The sequence below is a fragment of the Equus przewalskii genome, chromosome 15, assembly GCF_037783145.1.
Source record: "Equus przewalskii isolate Varuska chromosome 15, EquPr2, whole genome shotgun sequence".
Classification (NCBI taxonomy): Eukaryota; Metazoa; Chordata; class Mammalia; order Perissodactyla; family Equidae; genus Equus; species Equus przewalskii.
In genome coordinates this window covers 8,318-21,840 of record NC_091845.1, presented here as the reverse complement: position 1 = coordinate 21,840, position 13,523 = coordinate 8,318, and the positions used below count along the sequence as shown (strand labels likewise).

The 13,523-nt window shown below is 49.6% G+C and overlaps 1 protein-coding gene across 19 annotated transcripts in view; it reads left to right on the top strand.

The window, feature by feature from the left end:
* SLC41A3 (solute carrier family 41 member 3) overlaps positions 1–10,574 on the top strand; it is a 79,024-nt gene extending 68,450 nt beyond the window's left edge. For 10 of the 19 annotated variants that reach the window (XM_070576403.1, XM_070576408.1, XM_070576407.1 and 7 more), the window contains 5 exons: positions 1,343–1,487; positions 2,739–2,818; positions 4,939–5,073; positions 9,116–9,264; positions 9,716–10,574. In XM_070576403.1, coding sequence (XP_070432504.1) covers positions 1,343–1,487; positions 2,739–2,818; positions 4,939–5,073; positions 9,116–9,264; positions 9,716–9,928 — 722 coding nt within the window. In that variant the 3' untranslated portion in view covers positions 9,929–10,574. Of the gene's footprint in view, positions 1–1,342; positions 1,488–2,738; positions 2,819–4,938; positions 5,074–9,115; positions 9,455–9,715 lie in introns of all 19 variants that reach the window. The other 9 variants (XM_070576399.1, XM_070576398.1, XM_070576394.1 and 6 more) reach the window with 1 other exon arrangement.
* Positions 10,575–13,523: the final 2,949 nt, after the last annotated feature.

The window sequence follows — 13,523 nt, the reverse complement described above, 5'->3', positions numbered from 1 at the left end:
TTGGGAAGAGACCATGTGCAGAGGAAGGATTCGTCACTGTGCCGGGAGAATAGGAGGTGGAACCTCTCCCAGGGCTTCTGAGTAGTTCTAGGAAAATTAGACTAGATGCAGATTTTCCTGCTTCTGGAGGCTGCTGTTTCTCGGAGCCTTTTAGATTTTAGACTTGCTGAGCGCTTGCTGGGTCCACCTCCTCTCTCCTGGGATGGCAAAGAAGCCAACTGCTTCCATCATGAAGCACTTTGTAGCCAGCCTTGGGTACCTGTGGCCTGTCTTTCCTTCCAGCTGCCCAAGGAGATGGGCCTCCCTGTGGCAGAAGAATGGACCATGATTGTTTAGTGCAGAGAAGGGCAAGAGGGGCATGCTCTTCATGATGCTCCCCAGAGAAAGGGGACATGTGACACAGACTCATGCCTGGATCCTTCTCAGTACTAGGGCCGCCTTGGCAGAGGGGCATGTACCACCCTGAGCCTGCCCTTGGGGGGTGTGTCCAGGGATGAGAGGACAGTCGTAGAGAAAGCTGATGTCTTGTCTTGTGTGCATGTGGAAGGTGAACTCACACACTCACAGTACAAGACAGGAAGGGAGTGAGCAAGAGTGTTACCCATGTGCGTGCCCAAGTGCACAAGGCCCCGGCCTGGCCTGGCCTCAGGTACAGCAGGCTGATCCAGACCCAGATCTGCTTCATGGCTCTCACTAGTTGGAGAAGATGGCACAGGGACACGAGTAGCCACAAAGCTGGCCGTGGTCTGGGCCCAATGAGAAACACGGCTGCCGAGGATGTCACTCCTCAGCCGGGAGCAGGACAGCCATCACTAACCAACTCTGGCTTCCCACAGACCCAGGCTGTAGCCTTGACTTCACTGCTTGGTAGCTCGTGTCCTGGGCGGGCCACCTCTTTGCACTGCAGTCTCCTTGCATGGCTATCTGAGTGGGGTTGTTGAGAATATGAAATGACTTTGTGCCCAGGAGGTGCTGAGCACAGTGCTGGCCTGTGGTCATGACCTCATAAATGGAACCATTACAGTAATAATAAGTTTGGGGTGGGAGGAGATGGAGGAGGGTCCTTACGTCAGGAAAATAGCAAAAAAGTCAGAGGAGTGAAGGTGAATGTGGCAGGAATTGAGGACAGAGGAGCTTCTCCAGCTGCTTAACAGGATGGTGAAAATCCTTTGGAAGGGACGTTGGGATGGGCCACCATAACCTACTGAGGACAGAGGCATCTCCTCAGACCTCTGCTGCCTTTAGTTCCCAGCCCACCTCTTGTCTCTGCAAGCCAGGCCTCCGCCTGCCAGGCCGTGCCCGTGTGCTCTGGTGTGCATCTCCTTTCTCTTTCTCTTCCCAGACAGTCGGCATCTGACGCTGCTGGTCTGCATCGGCTTCACGGCCTTGACCCCTGTGTGGGTCCTCATTGCCAAGCAAAACCCACCCATCGTGAAGATTCTGAAGTTTGGGTGGTTCCCAATCATCCTAGCAATGGTCATCAGCAGGTGAGCATGGGCGAGAGCCACTGCCCTCTCTGTCCTCCTCCCCATGCCACCCCCTGCCCTCTGTGAGAGCCTGGGAGCCCCTGGAGCGAGGGCGGCACTTCCTGCCTCAGTGGTCATGGTGGGAGTGCACTGTGGTGTAGGCTCCTTCACTAACTCCTGCTGCCGGCTGAGTCACACCTCTTTACTCTTCTCTCCCTCTCTCTCACCATCACCTCTAGACCTTATTTATTCTGAGAGGCAGTCCTGTTTACAACTGCCAGAGCTCCATGGAGCTGGGAAGAGCCAGACCTGGAAGTGTCAGATGAGTGCACTGGTGCCATAGCCCCTGCCCTCTCGCGGCACTGTAGGATACTGGGTCTCCCACTGTGGGATACTGGGTCTCCCACTGTAGGATACAGGGTCTCCCACTGTAGGATACAGGGTCTCCCGCTCCCCTGCTGCCACAGCTCTTGCTGGCCTGGACCCCTGCTTAGGCTGCAAGGAGCCCTTCACCTGGCCTCCAGGCGATGGCTCTGTGAATACCGTTTCCACAGCGTGGCTGCTGCTGGAACCCAGAAAGGCTGAGATTAGTCCTCCTGGGCCCACAGGCCCTCTGCTGAACCCAGGTCTTCCGTTCTCCAGCCCATCCTCAAGGGTCCTTTCCACTAGTAGATCCTGACAGGGGCTACCCCACCTCTTTCTGAGGTGCTTTTCTACACTTTGACTCTCAGGGAAAAGAGATTCTGGTCTAGGTGTCTTTGCTTCCAGAAGGCTCTTGGGCTCCTTACAGAAGTTGATGTCACTTCTCCAGGCCTCTAGGGATGGGGCAGCCGTTGCTCAACTCCAGGGGCTGGTGGGAGTGAAATCTTACTGCGGCATCTTCCAAGAGCAAGGGGCATGAGATGATACTCACGCAGGTTCTGTTTTTTGCTAAAGACTAGCTCAGTTGCAGTTCCGGGGCTGTCATGTCACAGAGCCAAGTAAGTCACCTCGGAAAGAAGTGTGTTGTTTGTTTTTAATGGGCTGATGTTATCTGATGGGCCTTCTGGAACAGCTGAGACTCAGAATAGTGCTGGAGACGCATGTGCGGGGTGCACAGGGCACCCAGGAGACCTGCTCGGCTTCGACAGATGTTTTATGTAGGGGTAAGAAAAGCGTCTGCTAAGCTGGGTGTTTACTAAGGCTGATAAGGCAGTTTGTATAGAGAAGGTTTGCAAGGCCAGCTTCAAGCTTAACCTCTAATCGTTTGACTGCCATCTGCTCTCTCTCCAGTTTTGGAGGGCTCATCTTGAACAAAACCATTTCTAAACCGCAGTTCAAAGGCATGGCTGTGTTTACTCCTATCATATGTGGTAGGTATTGGGGATCCCTGTTACATGGGGTCCTTGGGTTGGGTTGGCCCCCAGGGCCTGGGTGGTGGGACCTGAATAGCAATGACTTCAAAGATCCAGCCCCAGGCCCTTGGAGGCAGAGTCGGGAAGCTGAGCTGTGCCCATGCTGCTGCTGGGCGGGGGCTGCTGGGGCTGGTTTTCCTCAGCCAGAAGGAGACCCCAGGGGAGAAAGCCCTGCCCCCTGCTCCACTGGCACATGCCCCGTTCCTCATAGGTGCGCCTGAGACTTGAACTTCCCGCAGAGCTAAATCCCGTGCCTTGAAGGCACACACAGTTTAACCCAGGGTTCGCGGCACCTGCTGACGGAATGTGGTCTTCAGAACGGGAGTGTTGGCTTCTCATAGTTTTTCTTTTATTTTAACTTAGAGTTATTGATGACATTTAAAACTCAGACATTTACACATAAAAATCTGGATTTCTCTCTTCTTAAGAAGTAAGGCTATGACAATACTGGGTTTACATTGCTGGTAGGACTGGAATCAGCTGCTATCAAGGCAGGACCTATGCTGTCCAATTTGCCTCAGTCCTCTCCATTCCCTATTGTGTGCCACCCAACCCTTCACTGATTCACCTTCTAGGCTTAGACCCTGTGGACATTTGTGGCGAGGACCCTTCTTTTAACCAAAGCTTGGTTTATGTCCAGTTTCTGATAAGGCTTTGTAAATGGGACTGACTGGTCAGGAGAGGAACCAAACAGAACTTATTGCACGGTTTGCTTGATGGCCAGGCCCTGGCCTTCTGGGACTGCAGAAACAGGTTTCAGATGCCCTTGGGCACCATCCCCCCAACCTCTGTAGGAACCGAGGCCTGTGTTCCTTGTATGTTGGGCCACCCAGCAGGTCTACACCCTGACAGAGTTGCACAGGGCCTGTTCCTAGCACAAGGCCTGGCCATTAGGAAGGAAGAGAGCAATAGCTAAGTCCAGTCCAGATGGCCATAAGCTTGGAAACATTTCCTTGGATGTCACCAACTCAGATGCCTGTAGAGGCCAGTCAAGCAATCTGAACGAGTTAAGCAGGTAAGACAGGAACCAGGCAGTAAGGAGTGGCGAGGCCCAGGGAAAACTGCAGGACACGTCCGTGCTGTGAGGGGAGTGGTGCCTGCTCAGCTTCAGCCAGTTCTCCCTGGTGGGATGGAGGTCCAGAGCTGCCTGAGCTTATTTGTTAGAAGCCAGGAATCAGTGTGAAGGGCCTAATTTGTAAAGGCTGCCAATTAATTTGAGTTATTTTTTCCTTCTTTTGAATTCGTGTGTGGGCCAAGCAAAGTAGATCCACAGACTATCGTCTGCATCCTCTGGAGAAGCCAAGGCAGTGGGTCTCCGCCACTGGGGCACATCTGGTTCAGTGAGGGATTGTTCTCTGTGGGACTGGGGAAGTAGAATGGGGGCAAGCCACTCCCCCTCTGAAGGAGACGGTCACCATGGGCAGCCCCTTTTCTCTGCCAGCCCAAAGGCTGTCTCTTGCAGAAGGAGCTCAGTGTGACCTTGTCAGCCCTCTGGCCCTGGCACGATCAGCTCCCTGGGGGAGCCGGGAGCCTCAGCAATAAGCACCAGCTCTGTCGCCATAGGATCATTTCTCTCTCCCCTCGCCGCTCTTCCCACTCTTCTCTTTCCTTTTCCCACCTTGAGGTGAAAAAAATCCCTTTTATTTTCTCAGATATTCCAGTCTGTAGTCCGGTTCCTGTCACTTCCTATGTCTTTGAGTGGCTTATGAAGATATCCTCCCATAGACTCTCCATCCACTCTCTCCCCTCCCTCACCTCCCTCCTCCCTCTCTTCCTCCCACTCTCCCTCCCCCAACAAATGTGTGTCGAGAACCTCATTGGACAGTCACACTTCCTTTGTGTTAAGAGGTGCCCGCTGTCAAGGTGATGTAGTTACTGCCTTGATACCTCACTCACGAGGTCCAGGCCATTCTTGCTTGGTGCCAAACAAGGTCTGTGGTCAAGTGGGAGGGAAGGAAAGGAGATCAAGTGCTGAGTCAGTCAAGGAAGCCTCCATGGAGGAGGTGGACTTGAAATAAGGGATAGAACACAGAGACTGGCATAAAGAAGGGGAAACCAGGTTCTTTGTCTCCTTACAGGTGTTGGTGGCAATCTGGTGGCCATTCAGACCAGTCGGATCTCCACCTACCTGCACACATGGAGCACGCCTGGGGTCCTGCCCCTCGGGATGAAAAAGTTCTGGCCTAACCCGTGCTCCACTTTCTGCACCTCAGGTGGGTCTGGTATCTTCCGGAGGCCATGTAGCCATTTCTTTAAGTAAGTACAAATTGACGTCTTTGGAATCTGGTGTTTGTAGCCATGAATATCTAAGACCAGTGCTGACCTCAGCACAGATCCTCAAGGACAGAGCTCCTCCTCCCAGAGACCCGACACCCCAGCCTACTTTTAATTGATTCGTTCATTCACTCAAATATTTACTGAATGTCTACCAGGCACTAGGTGTCCGTTACAGTGGTGAGACAGAGAAAGCTTTGTTCTTGTCCTCGTGGATATACGTGCTCTAGAAGAGCACGTAAACACACAAAAGAGAGCACATAACTACAAATTGTATGTTCTAAAAGGCTAAAGCACAGGGTACAATGAAAAAGAATTGTAGGAGCTACTCAGACTGGGGTTGGGAAATTCCTCTCTGGGGATGAGCAGGGCTTGGTTGGGAAGGAGGCGTGCTGGAGCAGAGAGCATTCGAGGCAGAGGGCACAGCCTGAGCAAAGGCCCCGAGGCAGGAAGGAGCTCGGTAAGTCTGAAGAACTGAAAGGTCAGTGAAACCTGGGCGTAATGAGCAAGGGAGAGGATGAGGGAAGCTGAGGCCGGAGAGGTGGGAAGGAGTCTCCAAGGTGTCTTGAAGCTTGAGGAGGCAGTCTGGATTCTTTTCAGAGAACCATTGGAGGTGTTTTTATCATTTTGTTACTTTGAAAAACTGGATTTTTTTTTAATGTTTTTTTAAAAATTAATTATTTTGAGGAAGACTAGCCCTGAGCTAACTGCTGCCAATCCTCCTCTTTTTGCTGAGGAAGACTGGCCCGGAGCTAACATCCATGCCCATCTTCCTCTACTTTATATGTGGGACGCCTCCCACAGCATGGCTTGCCAAGCAGTGCCACGTCCGCACCCGGGCTCCGAACCGGTGAACCCCTGGCCGCTGAAGGGGAATGTGTGAACTTAACCGCTGCACCACTGGGCCAGCCTCTGGATCTTTTATCTCGCTACAATTTTTTTTAGCGTTTCCTTTCTGTTTCAATACCTTTAGCTATTCTTTTAGGGTAGGTCTGCTGGCACATTTCTGAAGGATGTTTTCACTGGATGTAAAATTCGGGGTTGATAGTTCTTTTCAACACTTGAAAAATGTGCCACTTCCTTCCGTCCTCCGTGGTTTCTGATGAGAAGTTGCTGTTGTGTGAATTATTTTTGCCGTATACATAAGGTGTCATTTCTCTACTTTTTCTTTACTTTTTAGACTTTGGATTGTGATGTGCATTGGTGTGGATTTCTTGGAGTTCATTCAGCTCCTTGAATACATAAATTTATCTTTTGCCAAATTGGGGAAGTTTTAAGCCATTGTTTCTTTGAATACGTTTTCAGCCCAACTCTCTTCCTCCTTTTCTTCTGATACTCTGATGATGTGAATGTTAGACGTTTTTTACTCTCTCTTGTTTAGATTGACTAATTTCTATAGTTCTTTCTTCAAGTTCACAGATTCTTTCCTCTGTCCTCTCCGTCCTACTATTGAGATCCCATTCATTGACTTGTTTGGGGCGTTTTGGCTATTGTATTTTTTCTGTTCTAAGATTTCTATATAGTTCTTTGTATCTTCTATTTCTTCTTTACTGAGATTTTCTATTTTTATTGTTTTTTCAAGTGTGTTTGTAATTGCTGGTTGAAACATTTTATAATGGATTCATTAAAGTCATTTTCAGATAATTCTACCATCTGCGTCATCTCAGTGTTTGTCTTTGCTCATCAAGTTGAGGTTTTTCTTGCTCTAAGTGATTTTAGGTTGGATCCTGGACATTTGAGTTATTCTGTGATGAGCCTCTGGATGTCACTTACGTCTTCTCTTTTAGCTGGCCTCCTCTGACACCGCACCCTCGGTGGACAGGGTATGCACTGCTTTCTTCCTGCCGGGGGTTGGGGGCAGGGGGTGTCCGGGGTCCCCTCTGTCTCCACTGACACCTAGGGGAGAGGAGTGCGTCACTCCTGGGGAGCAGGGCGGGAACCCGTGCTCCGCTGATGTACCCGGCTGGGAGGGAGAGAGCGCCTTGTTGTTGCTCCCCACATGGTCTTCACTGCTGTGGTTGTGGGGGCTCATGACCACCGGGCAGAGTGCCCCTTATTCCCCACTCAGCTTTCTCTTACACCACCTCATCCAGAGGCGTGTGTGCCATGTTCCACCTGGATGAGGGCGGAAGTCCAGGCGCCCCACTTGGCTTTTGCTGATAGAGATGGGGCTGCAGCTTTTCCTGTCATGTTTCGCTGGAGTAGAGCAGTTATCGTCTAAAAGTTCTCTGTTTTTCTATGCTGCCCCTTTTCTAGACCTTTGGCTAGAGAGAGCAGACTTTTGTTCACTGCCCATTTTTGACCTGTGCCCATTGACATCTCTGGGTTGCTGGCTCCTCCAGCACCCAGTCTGGGCTACAGGAGGCAAAAGAAACGACAACGACAACTCAGAGAGCTCACCACCAAGTTGTTCCCTGGGGCTCAAGGTCCTTGGCCAGCCTGCCTTTTCTCTCTACCTTTCAGAAACTTCTTATGTTTGTGTTATAGATAACGTCCAGGGTTTTTAGTTGTATTTAGTGAGAAGAATAGGAAGAAGTGTGTTCTACCCCATCTTGTCTAGAAGTGGAAGTCCCCATTATATTTTCTGACTTGTCGTTTGTATATGGGAAAACTATTTACTTTCTACATTATTTATGTCCCTGTCTTACTTCAGGCTGCTATAACAGAATCATAGACTGAATTGCTTATAAACAAAAGAAATTTGTTTCTTGTAGTTCTGGTGGCTGGAAGTTCAAGATGAGTCACCTGCAGAGTCGGTGTCTGGTGAGGGCCTGCTTCCTTGTTCACAGACAGCTGTCTTGTCACTGTGTCCTCACATGGTGGAAGGGCTGTGGGGGCTCCCTGGGTCTCTTTTATCAGGACGCTGATTCCATTCATGAGGCTCCACCCTCAGGACCTAATCACCTCCCAAAGGCCCCGCCTCCTAACACCAGATAACATGTGGATTTGGGGGAGAAACAGAAGTTCAGTCTATAGCAGCACCTAAGTATTTTACTGAATCCTTATTGTTCATATAGTTTTTCTGTAGATTTTCTTGAATTTTAATGCCAGCAGCCGATAGTAATTATCTTGCTTCCACTGTAAATTTTTTGGAAAGAATCCTTTTGTACCGTGTCTGACTTTTTATCATGAATAAAGTTGGGTGCCCTGTGTGTTCTCACCCTCTCTCTACATGTTACTTTACAGGAGACTTTTTAACTTCTCGGCTACATACGGTTTTTGTTCCTTTTCCTCATTAAGTTGATGCAGCACGTTATTTTAACTTGGAGGCAAATGGAAACTTGCTTTTCATGGGAAATATTTCTGTGGGAGAAGGCCATCACATTCACATGTTACAGTTTTAAAAAGAGTGTGGCTGCAGCGGGCTAAATCACGTTTCTCGCAGAATCTCCAACTCACAGAGTGCTGAAGCCTGAAGAGAATGTGCGGACAGGGTCCCAGCGGCTTCGCGTGAGGAAGGGGCTGCCCGAGGCCCTGGCGTGTGCCACCCTCCCGGGCTCGCTGACCCCACGCCTGAGCCTGCGCTCCTCAATAGCCCGAGCTCTCTGCCACTTTAAGCCACTTGCGCGCTCTTTTTTCTCTGCCTGGAATCCTCTCCCTGAGATTCAGATCTCAGCCTAAATGTCATCCCCTTGAGAAGGCTCCAGTCCCCAGTAGCTCATTCCCACTCCTGTAGACTTCATTATCTATCACATTACCCTGGTTTATTTTCTTCCTAGTACTCGTCACAGTTTGAAATGACCTTTCTTCTCTGTTTCTGCTACTTGATCCTGGTTTTTCTCTCTTCCTTAAAATGTCAGCTCCGTGAGTTAAGGGATAGGACTGTACCCCCATATTTTCGAACACGCCTGACACATGGTAGGTGCTCAGTAAACACTCGTGTAGTGATGAATGTGGATGCCTCACTGGAGACTGTCACCTGATAAAGTGGCCTCTGCTGCCAAGCAGGTCATGCAACCTCCTTGGTTCTGTTTCTTCCAGAAATCAATTCCATGTCAGCCCGAGTCCTGCTCTTTCTGGTGGTTCCAGGCCATCTGATTTTCTTCTGTGTCATCTACCTGGTGGAAGGCCATTCGGTCCCAAACAGCAAGACCTTTGTGGTGTTCTATCTACTAGCAGGGCTGATCCAGGTAAAGATGACCGCAGCAGCAGCAAAGCAACATTCTTTGGTCTGTCAGCCAGCAGGCTCTGTCCTCTGCCTGGATGAGATGCCGAAGGAGCGGGGGTGGGGGTTCCTGTACCTGCGGACACAGTTCCCGTCTTCCAGGGGTCAAGTCAACTTGTTCCAGCCCAAAGGTGTGACCCAGACAGTGGCAGCAGGTCTGTGTAGCACCTCGGGATGCCCAGAGCATGGCCTGACCACAGGGAGGGAGTCTAGGCAAGCATGTGAGGATGGGCTCTCGGGCTTCTTCATGAGCTCAGAGCCGGGTGTCAGACCCCAAGAGAAGCTGGAAGAAGGGGACTGCCTGGGGTTGTCGTGTCCACCTTGGTGTCTTCCCTTGAAATCCGCTAGTATTTCTTGGCAACACTTGGCCTTCTGACTTGGTCATAATCTTTTGTGTCTGTTTGCTCTTATGACAGGTGACAATCCTGCTATACCTGGCAGAAGTGATGGTTCGGCTGACGTGGCACCATGCCCTGGATCCAGACAATCACTGTATTCCATACCTCACAGGGCTGGGGGACCTCCTAGGGACTGGCCTCCTGGCACTCTGCTTTCTTGTCAGCTGGGTATTGAGGAGCGAGGCAGAGCTAGTTGGCATCTCCGAACCGGTGTCGGGACCTCCTCAATGAGCCCAGGCAACCCCAGTTCAGTAGGATTTCCCTCACACCAATGGGGCACAGAAGGCAGGTTCTCCCTGGCCGCCCTGCTCTGCAGTGGCCCTTTGTCAGTCTGCTGAGGAGGCTCACACACACCTTGACGCTGCAGTTGGAACCTGAACCCGTGATGGAGGCCTGAAATCACAAGCATTGTCTGTGATTGTGTGAGTGTGACTGCGCGTGCCTGGGTGTGAGTGTGTGCCCACATGCTGGGCGTGTGAATTGGTGTGCACGTGTGTGGAGAGTGGGGCACTCCAGCCTGAAGATGCTGAAGGAAGGAGGATGTCCCGCACGCTTTGGGGGATGTGTTCGCACCGTTCGTGCCCGTGCAGCGGAACTGGATTGGAGCGGGAAGGAGAGCATTGTGTGTCCGAGCCTCAGGGCTCTGAGCCGTGGCTTTCCTGCTGTCTTCACTGGACCCAGCGCCGCGGGCTGCTCTACTGGTGCGCCCTGCAGGTGTGTGCAGCTCTGCCCAGGACGGGCCTCCGCAGCCCTTGTCTGCTCCCAGCATTTAATCTTGTCACTGCTTTCTTTTTTTTTTACTTTCTCTTTTCGCAAAAACCTCTGTTTAGATTTTAATGATCAGAGAAGTATAAAATAAAACATAGATTGCATTGTACTTGGTCTGTTGTGTTTTTAAAGTTGGTTAGTGCAACCGTGAGATTGGGGTCTGTCAGCAACAAGAACCTCGGGCATTTCTCTAGGGCGGTGTTTCTCGAACTGGGCTCCAGCCTGGAAGCATCAACATCACCTGAAAACTTGTCATAAATGCAAATTATTAATCCTCCCTCCCCCTAGGCCTGCCAAATCAGAATGTCTGGAGGTGTAGCTGAGCAATGTGGGCTTAACAAGACCTCCAGGTGGTTCTGATGCACTCTCACATTTGAGAACCATGCTTCCGAACTCCATCTTTTCCTAAAAAAACATGTTCACTTCCTGTTTCTTATTGACTCATCATAACAACTTCAGCCATGGTTTGGGCTGAGGATTATTATCTTTATACAGTAAAACAGGTGTTCATTCATTCATTCAACAAACACTGACAAAGAACCGCTTGTATTAGTCAATGTCCAAGAAGGAAAGAGAGCAGCTAACTGGGGTAACTGAGCAGGGTCTAAAGAAGAGATGATTTACAGATACGTGGGGAACAATGAGTGGTGAAGCACCCTGGGGCCAGACACAGTAGGGGCCCTGTCACCACCAGGTGTTCACTTGAACTGTGGAGTAGTTAGGAGTGGGATTACATGAGAAGGAGTCGCTAGTAAAGAAATATAACTACTACCAGTTTGTGGGCTGGCAAAGAGAGAGCCATGGGAATGAATACCCCAACCTTATTCTCTGCCCACCCTTCCATCTCCTGCTCGTGTCTCCCACCAGCCAAACTCAAACTGAAGTTAAATGACTGGAGGTCCTGTTGATGGTCCATACAGGTCTCAGCCTCCTGGGGCACAGAGCCAGGTGAGGGTGGAGAGTGGATCTGAGGGGCAAGGGGAGAATCTTCAGGGCACCTCTGCTAAGCCGCTGGCTAGGTACTGGGGATTGCTAAAAAGCAAAATACAAGGGAGTCCATTTTAAAGACCTTTATTGAATGATTCATGAGTTGGGCAGCATCCCCTCTAGCAGATAGAAAGAAGCTCTGAGGAGCTGGACAAAATTGAAGACTTATAGGCAGGAGGAGGGGCAGGAAGTCAGCAGAGTGGATTGTTGTGGGCAAGGTCACCCTCTGGGGGTCTGTCAGGCAGATGACCTCACTAGTGTTGACCAGGTAGTTCCCGATTGACTGGTTTAAGATTCCACTCCTGGGAGAGGTGAAGGTCATTAGGTTAGTGATTGCCTCATTTTGGTGATGAGGGCTTACCACAAGTGACTCCATTTTGGCCTAGTGTCTCTTTTTTAACAAAAAGGATGGGCAAAGCACTCATCCTCCCTGTCTCAAGGGTCTACTATGTGAGATGTCAATAACCAACAACTCCCAAAGACGTATTAAAATTTTATCTCTTAAGTCCTACAAAAGAGAAGCACATGGTGCTGTAGAAGCATGTAATAATGAGAGCTAAAACTTACTGAGCCCTTACTGTGCCATGTTCTTAGTATCTTACATGCGTAAACTCATTAATAATCTCATGGCAACCTGATATGGTAGATACTATTATCATCCTCATTTATAGATTATAGAGGAAAATGAGTTATCTCAAGGTTTCTTAACTTTCCCAAGGTCCTGTTGATGTGGGCTCAATGAGCCGAGGAGTCGAAAGAAAGATTTTTTGGACTCTCAAGTTCTGGTAGTAGTGTTTATTCAGAGAATAGCATGAGGACAGAACCCATGGCAGTAAGAGCTGCAGCATGGGGACAGGACCCATGGGCAGCAAAGAGCTGAGGTGGGTTGAGGGTAGGGCTAAACTTATAAGGCATAGGTATGTGAGTTATTTACAAGACAAAGGAAAGATTATGTAAAAAAGTCGTTAAAATGGTATCAGTGCAGGTGGGGTCTGGTTATTGGGTGATCCTATAACTCTGGATACAAATCAGGTCGAATCAGGTCAGGATGTCCTATACTTCCCAGAGGATGATACAGATCCATATGTAGGGCAGGACGCCTCGGGCTTTTCTCCCTGGGGCAGCCTTGATCCTCATCACTATGGCTAGTGAGCGGTGGAGCGAGGATTTGAACCTGGACATTCTGACTGAGACTCAAGCTATGCAAGTAGTAAAGAGGTTTGACCAAGACAAAAGTTCAGGAAAGATTTTTTGATCAGGAAGTGCCATTTAGGCTGAGATCCAAAGATGAGTAGGAGTTAATCACACAATGAGCAAAGAGGTCTAGGGGTGAGGTTTTGGGTGGGAGGCAGAGCGTTTGGGGAGATGACCTTGTCCTGGGTAAAGGGGAGGCAGAGCAGAGTGTCCAGGACCGAAACCTGACTTCCTGCAACATTTAATGACCAGTGTCAAAAAAAAGGCCCCAAGTGGGCCCCATGACTGCAAACCAAGACTTAATTACAGTTTCAGTCCCTCCTACGAATGTGACCTTCAAACAACTAATATGAAGTTTCCTGAGTTACACTATTGAGGTAATCCGCGTGATCAAACCTGGACCAGTTCTAACCCCCACCCCAAAAAGATGTCCTGGCCCCAAAGAAGCCTTTCTGTTCTTTGGCTAATGACTTTCTTGCCCTACCCTCCTTTCCATAAAAACCTTGCATTTTGTGCAAGCCCTCAGAGTGCCTAGATGAGACGGGACTCAATTCATGAATCACTTAAGAAGTCAATCGGATCTTCAAATTTACCTGGTTCAATTTTGTTTTTGGTTTAATTTTATTGAGGTCATTAATAGTTTATAACATTGTGAAATTTCACTTGCACGTTATTATTTGTCAGTCACCATATAAGTGCTCCCCTTTACCCCTTCTGCCCACCCCCCACCCCGTTCCCCTCTGGTGACCACTAATCTGTTCTCTTTGTGTGTTAGTTTATCTTCCACATATGAGTGAAATCATATGGTGTTTGTCTTTCTCTGTCTAGCTTATTTTTCTTAACATAATACCCTCAAGATTCACCCATGTTGTTGCAA